The 10,101-nt window shown below is 55.3% G+C and overlaps 1 protein-coding gene across 1 annotated transcript; it reads right to left on the bottom strand.

The window, feature by feature from the left end:
• Positions 1–5,143: 5,143 nt before the first annotated feature.
• On the bottom strand, positions 5,144–9,970 carry ACTB (actin beta). The gene is made up of 6 exons (XM_076351530.1): positions 9,882–9,970; positions 8,289–8,417; positions 7,723–7,962; positions 6,754–7,192; positions 6,249–6,430; positions 5,144–5,883 (listed from the first exon to the last, which is right to left on the bottom strand). The coding sequence occupies exons 2-6, from the start codon at positions 8,409–8,411 to the stop codon at positions 5,740–5,742; spliced, it is 1,128 nt and encodes a 375-aa protein (XP_076207645.1). The 5' UTR covers positions 8,412–8,417; positions 9,882–9,970; the 3' UTR covers positions 5,144–5,739.
• Between the last annotated feature and the right edge of the window lie 131 nt (positions 9,971–10,101).

Raw genomic sequence — 10,101 nt, 5'->3', positions numbered from 1 at the left:
CATCAGAGACAGCTCGGCCTCCTCCGCCTTCGGTGGCTCCCAGCCACGGGCCCTCTGCCACCCTGGCAGCTGACTCACACCGGGCCAGCGCCCCGCAAAGCCCTGAGTCGGCTCCGAAAATGTAAATCCACCCTAAGGAGCCACAGGGCGCAGCGGTGACTCAGCGGGCGAGTGGAGGGCAGAGGGAGCCCCACCGGCTTTGCGGGACACCCCCGCCGGGCCGTTCTGCAGCCCCCAGGGCTCTTGCTGGGTTAGCACCCTTGTTTTCTGGAGAAGCTGCAGAGCATTTGGGAGAAGAATCCTCTCCCGGTTCATGCTGTGGGCTGGAAGCAGCTGGGACATGGAAGACAGGTCTTCCCGTGAGCACTGAACATCAAACTGGGCTCTAACCAGGCTAAATATTCTAGGTTTGGCTGCAGGTGTGAGATATGATCCTTTGCTTCGCTGACACACAGAGGGCCATGCAGAAGTCATACAGGGCTGCTGTGAGCACAGCCACTGCACACAGCAACATCCGAGGGGAGCAGCTGGCTCAGCACTGTTACTATTAGCTCCTCATCCCAAATCTCAAGTACAGACAGGACTGGAGCGCTGGAATTTCCAGTTACATGTATGCTTCGGGAATTTTGTTCATAGAAAATGTGTTTTGAAGATGACCCACAAAGGAAGATGAATAGGTTGCTGATTTCTTCCTGCTTGATTGTTGCCATTTAAGGCCATGAATTAGATTAGGGCTAGACTGGGGGGTTTCGCTGAGAAATAGCAAGTGCCTCAAGTCTTGATTACCTATTTTGCTTCTAGGCCTGTGAGAAGGCTCTGGAGTTGAAGAGGAAAACCCCTCTTAGCCCTTAAATGAGGGAGAGCCTCAGTAAGAGACTCTGTACCTGCTTTGTTTGTCATGTGTTTATATTTAAATAGAAGGTAATGACAAATTAAATCCGGAGGCCCTTCAGTCAAGACCGACTTGTTTGACATCTGGGAAAAATACCAACCTACCATATTTGCAGTCATCAGGGAAAGCAGAGACCAGGGTGGAGGAGACCTGCATTTCCAATGCAAATGGTAAATAAAATCATCAGCAGGGCCCGTAAGCAGAGTAAAAATCCTGCCCAGAGAGCCAGATCGGCTGGAGCAGCCTGCATTAGGACTAGCCGCAGGTTCCCTCCAGCCCTGTGGCGTCCATGGACCAGACAGCAGTTGACAACCCTGAATAAGAGCTGGGAACAGAGATAGGTATAAGAACCTCCTGAGGAGAAACCAGGCCTGCAGTAAGAGGAGCTGCACTTGGACTCATGATCCACCAAATAAATGAGTAATGTGGCGGTGTAGATAAGACATAGAGGTTGAATACGGGGCAGCAGGAGGACATCAGATGGACGGTAAAAGAGAAAGGAAACGGAACAGCTACATTGAACTCTGGCATTTCTCTTGATGGTCACTGGGAGGTGGCCAGATGGTGAGAGAAGAAACCCTCCCTGCTGCGCCTCGCTTCAGGAATGCTTTTCTCCATGTGGGCACTTGGGAGCTTTCTGTGAAGATGGGTTCAGTTCAGGGCTGGGCCATCTCAGGGCAGACTTTGATCGTCTAAGATGTTTTCTTAGCCCAAAGAAGGCAGGCACATACCATGCTGTCCCAGTCCAGGAAGGAAAACAAACAATTTAATGCTAGTATCAAGATATTTTGCTCTGTATAAGACAAAATGTCTTAACTATTCAAGGCCAGACTGACCTGGGGATTTTATGGTTTTACCTCTGGAAAGTCTTGGGTCATTTCTCTCCTCTGATTCTTCTTAAGACTGATACAGTCTGGACAGTTCATCTTTTTGTCAGCATGACTAAAGCCCAGCTGGACTACAGTGGCCAGAGCACTTGGTAAGCTTGGGTGAATTGCTAGCTCCACTGCTGTAAGTGATTTTCAATACTTGATACGATTTAGCACAGTAAGGCCTGCTAAAGTAGATTACAGATGGGTATAATACAAGTCAGGGCAGGCCCCAGGTCAGCAATTCTGCAAAGACCAACTTCAAAGACCAGGACTCCTTCTGCCCCAAGCACAGCTGATAACCACAGTCCCATCCCTGAACTGATACCTCGGAAAGCCCATTTTCTTAAGCTGACGCTTTGCACCCTCGGAGGGGACTTCTGCAAGGAGGCCAGTTTTGTTTGAATGCTCTGGGATTTCCTGGGACTTTTGCATGCAGCCAGCTGGCACCTCTCTTGAAGCAGCACACTCTCACTAATGAGAGAACGGGACCCCCCCGCCCCAGCCAGGGACCGTTTCTGGTCAACACTCCCTGACACAGCTAAGAGACAATGAGGCTCTTCAGGGCTAAATCCTGAGGGCCGCAACTGTCTCCTTTGCCAAGGACATCGCTAATTCCTGGCGGTAGCTTGATTCCATAAGCAGCTCAGCGAGGTGACTTTCCAGGTCACCAGCTAATTGCAGGTGAAGTGCCAGTGACTGTCTCCAGCAGGAGCGAAAGTTGGGAGCTCTGGAGGAAGAAAGGGCGTAAAAATGTGTTTGCTCAGCTCCCTATAGCTGAGCCAGCTCCCCCTGGGCAGCTAAAGGGAGGCGAGAAAGGGCTGGGTGGCTTGCAAGGATCTACGGCTGAATCCTGCCATCTCTGCAGCCTGAGAAATCCTGGTACATCACTACGGCTGAGCCAGATGGGGGGATGCACTCAGCCTGGCCTGTGGGTGGCCGTTTTAAACCTCCTGGTCTCCCCACAACCCCTGGCTATTTGTGTGCTGGAGAGGAGGAGGAAGTAGCCAGGGGACTGATTATTCCCTAGACATCTCCTTTGAGTCTTGCTCATGGCTGGTGGCTTCAAGAGCCAGGACACGGCTAAACCGATTCCTCTACCGCCCTTCCTGTGACAGGCCCCTTGGCATTTCCCCACCTCTGTGAAACAGCAAGAGGCGAACTGAGCTCTCTGAAACGCGATGATGGAGAAACTGCGGTTAAAAAAAAAAAATCCCCCCTCTTCCAGCGCCTGGTGTTCCAGAGAGGAAACCACCCCAGGCTCCCCCCTGCTCGCAGGAGTCGGGAGCAGTGAGTAATGCTCGCAGGCTTCCCTGCCCGGCACCACATTCTTTTCTCCAGCATGTAATGGCCCAGAGGAGGAATAAACCGAGCAGTGCTGGAGCAGCCAGCAGAGTAGCTGTGCGTGCTGCGGCCTCACGCCGGAGAGGCATCATGAAGGGCTGTGAAAGGCTCAGCCTCGTTTTTTTGGGGGGGCTGGTTGCCTGGAACAGCAAGTGAAATAGGAAGAAAGGAGAAAAAACACCCTGCAAAGTGTTAACTGATAGAAAGCTTTGCCTGCTGTGCTCTGGAGCATGAAAATCAGCCTGGTTCCCCTGCACCTGGTGGCTCTGCACCAGCCCATCACTCACCCTCTCCTTGTGCCCGCACCTCTCCCCATCCGAGCTGCTCTTGGCCCCTGGCATTTTGCTGCTCTGTGGTTTCTCCCTCACCGCCACCATCATCTTTTCTGTTATGTCTCAACACATTTTTCCATAGCGATCAGTGGCCGTTTCAGGGAGGGCTGACGGCAGGAGAGCAGACTCATGGACTGGTGCCCCATTTCCCATCATCTGTTCTTGCCTCCTGGTTTTTCTCCTGCCCCGCTCCCACCAGCTCCCTCCCCAGGGGCTGCCATTGCCTCCTCCTCACCCCATTTCCCCAAGAGTCCAGGTTATAAGCCCAGTTTGGGCCTTGCTCCAACATGTTTCACCTCGCCCGTTGCAAACTGGTGCTTCCAGTAACTTGTCTGGCCAGCCCAGTGTCTGCACCTACAGCCCTGCCAGGCTCCTACTGCACCCGGGGCTGCGGGAGGGAGGCTGGCGAGATGAAGGGCAGAAACCGGCACGTCCACCCTGAATACAGCATGATGCCGGAGCAGGATCAGGCCAGGCAGAGGATTAAAGAGCCAATGGAGCCTGTTCCCTGCCTTTCATCTGCTGTGAGCATGACACAATCACAGCCATTAGCTCTTCAAAGACAGGCAGGTTGGAGGAGCCTTGGGAAGCCAGCATGCCCGTGAGCGAGGCTCCAAGGTCTGGTCTGCCTGAGTTGGCAATATGGAGTGTCACTTGGCTTCACTCTCCCTGGTCCCTGACCTGGCAGCCTTGGTCCTCTCTGTCTCCTCCTTTCCACAGCAGTGGTTCCAGCTCCTGGGGCTCACAGGCTTTGCTGTGCCCAACAGGGTCTCAGCTCCCAGCACAGCTTTGTGAGGGTCCCGGCTGTGGCTGCTCCTTTTCGTGAAACTGGAGAACTTGATCCATCAGACAAGGCTGAAGCTTCACAGAAGGTTCAGAAGCCCGGAGGATGGGGACAGAGCCAAGAAGCCATGCAAACCTGCTTTCTGGCAGAGGCTGGGCTAGAGGCAGGTATCTGCACTGCCCACAGCGAGTCCTGTAGCTGTAGTTATCACTCACCATGCAAGAGCTTCCTCTCTCCCCACACCCTTTTCCCAGCCCCACCCCTGCCCAGCCATGTGTAACAGCCCAGTGCCCAGCTCTCTGAAGTCAGTTTTCCACTTCACAAGACTTTCTCTTGCCCTCTCCTGAAAGCTGCTCCACCCAGCAAGCAGTTTGGCAGAGAGCACGAGTCTCCCAGCCTGAGCCCAGGCCTCCCTCCCAGGGCAAACCAGCAGCAGGACACACAAGCTCAGGCACCTGGTGCAGGGACAAGACAGGACACTGCCCCATAGGCCACAGACTAGTCAAAGGAGCCTTGGCTAAGGGAGAAGCCAGCCGCTTTGGTGTGGTGTTTATGGCACCACCACCCCCCACCTTGCTTTCATCAGGCCAAAGCTAGTCATACTGCAATGCTAAGGAGACACACGAGGCAGTTGTATGCCCACTAAGCCCAGCTCCTCCCTATTGCACACACTGGCAGTATCTGGAGAGCTCCACAGCCCAGGGCAGCCTCGGAGACCTGCAGGTTTGGCAGGCTCAGCTCTTCCCCACTGTATCACCGTGAGCCATCTGGCTTGCACACCAGACAGCCCACAGCACCAGCATCCACCCCCAGTCAGATAGCTGACCTGTGCAGCTTGGCAAGGCTAGATCAGAACATGTAGTAACTGTCAAGAAGTGGCACAGAAGAAAGAAAAATGAACAATCAACACCAGTCAAGCCTCTATGGTGTGCACTTTTATTTGAACTGGTCTTAAGTCAGTGTACAGGTAGCCCCTCCCTCCCCCACATACTGGCACCACTTCTCCTAGACCCTGCAGGGGACTGTAAAGCCTTCATTCACATCTATCACTGGGGAACACAGCCCGCTTGCTTGACAAATCGAAGAGAAAAAGGATCAAGTGTGTTTTGTTTTTAAGGCGGAAAGATACAAAAAGACACTTGTTGGGTTACATAATTTACAGACAAGCAATTATAACCTAACACCAGTAACTGGCATCGGCTCCCTCCAAGCTGGGCTGCTGCCTTCACAGAGGCGAGTAACTTCCTGTAACAATGCATTATAACAATATTTGGAATGACTATTAAAAAAAGAAACAAATGTACAATCAAAGTCCTCAGATGCATTGTAGAACTTTGGGGGCGTTCGCTCCAACATGTTTCATTTTAAGACTGCTGACACCTTCACCGTTCCAGTTTTTTAATCCTGAGTCAAGCGCCAAAAAAAAAACAAATAAAGCCATGCCAATCTCGTCTTGTTTTATGCGCATTTATGGGTTTCGTTTCATCACAAGGGTGTGGGTGTTGGTAACAGTCCGGTTTAGAAGCATTTGCGGTGGACAATGGAGGGTCCGGATTCATCATACTCCTGCTTGCTGATCCACATCTGCTGGAAGGTGGACAGGGAGGCCAGGATGGAGCCTCCGATCCAGACAGAGTACTTGCGCTCAGGTGGGGCAATGATCTGCAGGGAAGAGGAGGAATCAGTCAGATGCACAGTATCGTACTACACTCACTGCCCACGCATGGCCCTGCAAGACAGAGCTGCCTAATTCCCTTATCTAGCCTTGGCCAAGATACCATGAAGTCCAAACAGGCTTAAGACAACCTCATACACCCACCTCCCTCCTTTGCAGCCAGTATTTACACTAATCCCATTATTCATATGGTTGGGTAGATGCCATCTTGTCCAGAGCAAGGCCATTAAGGCTGCACCAGATACAGAAGTATGGTTTCTATCTTTTCTAGTCGGAGTTTAGCTTACCCCCCTCCCCCCCTGCATTTCAGCATTAACAGGGATGCCAAGAGGTTCCCCTGACTCCATCCTACCTTGATTTTCATTGTGCTGGGTGCCAGGGCTGTGATCTCCTTCTGCATCCTGTCAGCAATGCCAGGGTACATTGTGGTACCACCAGACAGCACTGTGTTGGCATACAGATCCTTACGGATATCCACATCACACTTCATGATGGAGTTGAAGGTAGTTTCATGGATACCACAGGACTCCATACCTGTGAGGAAGAAGCAGCCTCAAGTCAGCAAGGGCTCAGACACAGGCTGAGGAGCTACTGTGGGCAACCAAGAGACCAGCAGCCCCTTCAGTGGGAAGGCACTACAAAGCCATGGCTCTGACAGGCTCAACCTCCTGTTCCACTGTCCCAAGCCCCTCACACAAACAGCTTTAGGCTGTATGGAAAGTGAGGCTAACCGATGGGACAGCCCAGACCTTGCTATGGACCAGCAATAATATGGTAACTGGCTGCCACGGTCTCCAGGTCACCCTTTACAGAAAGGAACAGAGGGACACAGGGTATCCTAGAAGAGTTGGACTTACCCAAGAAAGATGGCTGGAACAGGGCCTCAGGGCACCTGAACCTCTCATTGCCAATGGTGATGACCTGGCCATCAGGGAGTTCATAGCTCTTCTCCAGGGAAGAGCTAGAGGCAGCTGTGGCCATCTCCTGCTCAAAATCCAGGGCAACATAGCACAGCTTCTCCTTGATGTCACGCACAATTTCTCTCTCGGCTGTGGTGGTGAAGCTGTAGCCTCTCTCTGTCAGGATCTTCATGAGGTAGTCCGTCAGGTCACGGCCAGCCAGATCCAGACGGAGGATGGCATGGGGGAGGGCATAACCTTCGTAGATGGGCACAGTGTGGGTAACACCATCACCAGAGTCCATCACAATACCAGTGGTACGACCAGAGGCATACAGGGACAACACAGCCTGGATGGCTACATACATGGCTGGGGTGTTGAAGGTCTCGAACATGATCTAGGGAGAGAAAAGAAGGGGTTGAGTCAACAGCAGAAACCAGGGTTCTCACTACAGGTCTAGACCAAGTCCATGCAAGTGGTTTTACTTTTGTCCCTAGATAAGAGACTTCTCTCCACTCCCCCTCGAAGTCCATGCTTATCTTGCCTGGCCTCCACCCACACCTGCCAGGTCAGAGCCTGAGCAGGGACACCACCACAACAGACCCATCCACATGTCACAGCAAGGAACAAAACAAATGCCAAGTAAACTACAGTACAGTCACTCAAGGCTGGTAAATGGATTAGTGTGTCTAGTCAGAAACAGCAGTTAGACAAGTTGCTAGTTCAGTCTCAGAGAAAGCCAGCTTAGAAGAGCAAACAAAACCTGTCAAGGTCCAGCAAAGAGGAGACTCAGGTCAGGAAAGGAAAACCCTGTAAAGATGGCAAAAAGGGAGAATAGTGGTGAAAGAGGAGAGAGGACAACATGGAAGAGGAGAGCTGGCCTGCAGCAACATCTGCTGTAGCTCCAAGCTCCAGAGTTTTACACACCTGTGTCATCTTCTCTCTGTTGGCTTTGGGGTTCAGGGGAGCCTCTGTGAGCAGCACAGGGTGCTCCTCAGGGGCTACTCTCAGCTCATTGTAGAAAGTGTGGTGCCAGATCTTCTCCATGTCATCCCAGTTGGTGACAATACCGTGTTCAATGGGGTACTTCAGGGTCAGGATGCCTCTTTTGCTCTGGGCTTCATCACCAACATAGCTGTCTTTCTGACCCATACCAACCATCACACCCTGCACAACAAAGAAAAAGGAGTAAGCACAGCTGAAGGGCAAGCCCCACTGGGTAGATAACCTGCTTTTCCCAAAGCTGGCTCTCCAGTTACTGTCCCTCTGCTGTCCCCACTCTTTCAAGAAAGGCATTGAGCCAACTGGTCCGACACACTGCACAAAAGCTCTGCAGGAGGCTGTATTCCCCACCAGTCGTGTTGCGGTGCAGAAGCCTCTTGTGTGTTATAAAGCCAAATAAAAGGGATTCTTGAAGCTCAATGCCTCTAGGGGAACTGCTTCCACCAAAAGCTCCTCTCTTTTGTCCAATAAGGGGCACCCCAGCCACCTACCTGATGTCTGGGGCGACCCACAATAGATGGGAAGACAGCACGGGGGGCATCATCCCCGGCGAAACCGGCCTTGCACATACCGGAACCATTGTCAACAACGAGCGCAGCAATATCGTCATCCATGGCTGGCTGTGGAAGAAGAGGAGAGAAAGAGACATGAGCATCACCGGTCACACACCAGCCACCGAGCCCCGTCCTCGCAGCGGCAGGCAGGGAAGGGAAGGCGATGCCGCCAAGGCCTTCCCCACCCATTTCCTTCCTGCCGGCGCAGCACCGCTTCGCCCGGCGCCCGCTAGAGGGTGCGACGCCTTCCAGATTTCGGCACTGCACGGATTTGGGACAAAGGAAGTCCCTGCGCCCTCTCGCATTATTACCATAAAAGGCAATGGATGGAGCACGCCGCGCCTTGCCGGCCTCGCCCGCCGCCAGCTTTTGGGGGGACACCGGCTGCCACTCCCCCCCCAGCCAGCTGGGTGCGGCTGCCACGCCCCAGCACCCCGCCGTGTGCCAGCCAGCAGGGCTTGACGCCTCACCAGGCTCCGCACAGCCCCTGCGGGTCACGCACGGAACTCGCCCCGGCACAGAGCAGCTCGGGGAGCCAGCGCCGCCCCAAACGCGCTCCTGCAGCCCCAGAGAGTCATTGCAAGGAGCCGCGGCGGGGTGAGCAGTAGCCACCTCGCCCAGCCCGCTAGCCAAGCGTGACCGCGGCTCTGCCCCATCAAACAGCGGCAGCACTGGTGGGATTAAAGCCACGGTCTTATGCAATTGCCGCCCGCCCCGAGGAGGTCGAGCTCGGCTCCGGCACCTCCGACGGCGCCGGTTTAATCCGCTGACAAGGGGGGGGGGGGTGGCAGCTGCCGGCACATGTGCCAGCCCCGCACCGGGCAGCCTGGGAAGTGTAGTCGCTGCCCGGAGCGGGCAGCCTGCCTGCAGTGCCGCTGCCCGCGCACACTGGGGGCTCTTCCCCTTCTTCCCCCCTACTTCGCATGCAGCTTTTGTTCCGATGCAACAACCTCGCCCTCGGGAGGGGGTGCCGCCCCCCTTCCCCTGCAAGAAAAAGCCACCGGAGCTGCTCGCCTGTGCCCAGGCGGGGGGGGGGGGGACCGCGCCCCTCCCCAGCGGGGGACAACGCCCCCAGGCCCAGCCGCACCGCGGGTCCCCCCAAACCCCCCCATCGGCGGCTGCGGGAGGAGGGCAGCGCGGAGCAGACAAAGCCCCGCGCTCCATTCGCCCCCCGCCGCTCCCCGGAACACAATAGCCGAGCCGCCCGCTCCCCCCCGGCCCCACGCGCGGCCGCCAGCAATCCTCTTAGGAGGGGGATTAGCCCCACGGGCAGCGGGGGGGGGGTGACCTCCCCCCACGCACCAGCAATCCGAAACCCGCGTGGAAGCACCGTCTCCTTCCCCATCCCCTAAAACACTGCAGCGCACGGCGGGCCGGACCGCCCCCCCCACCGCCCCCGGCAAACAAAGGGCGCCCCGGGAGCGTGCACGCCATCTTCTAATAAGCTTAATTAACCAAATATTAATAATAGCAACGATTTAACGGTGGAGCGCGGACAGGAGCCGCCCCCGCCCCCCCGGTCCCGCTCACCTTCGGGGAGTTGCGCGGTCGGAGCCGGGGCGGGCGGCGCGAGGCGGCGGCGGGAGAGGGGCGCGCGCGCGCGTGAGGCAGGCAGAGCTCGCAGCGGCTCCCGCCCGCTGCCCGCCCCGCCTTTTATGGGGCCGCCGCCGCCGCCGCCTCGCCATAAAAGGAAACTTTCGGAGCGCGCCGCTCTGATTGGCCCTCGCCGCGCCTCCCCGCCTCGTGCCGC

The sequence above is a fragment of the Aptenodytes patagonicus genome, chromosome 13 (assembly GCF_965638725.1).
Source record: "Aptenodytes patagonicus chromosome 13, bAptPat1.pri.cur, whole genome shotgun sequence".
Taxonomy (NCBI): Eukaryota; Metazoa; Chordata; class Aves; order Sphenisciformes; family Spheniscidae; genus Aptenodytes; species Aptenodytes patagonicus.
The sequence above is the reverse complement of the archived record's forward strand: the minus strand, read 5'-3'. Positions and strand labels throughout refer to the sequence as shown.

Bases quoted from the DNA above. Each gene is read 5' to 3' on its own strand.
- ACTB (XM_076351530.1), bottom strand. From the start codon at position 8,411: ATGGATGACGATATTGCTGCGCTCGTTGTTGACAATGGTTCCGGTATG. The intron at 7,963-8,288 runs GTAGGTGGCTGG...TTTGTTGTGCAG, and splicing joins TGGGTCGCCCCAGACATCAG to GGTGTGATGGTTGGTATGGG. The intron at 5,884-6,248 runs GTAGGATGGAGT...TCTTCCCTGCAG, and splicing joins CCAGCACAATGAAAATCAAG to ATCATTGCCCCACCTGAGCG.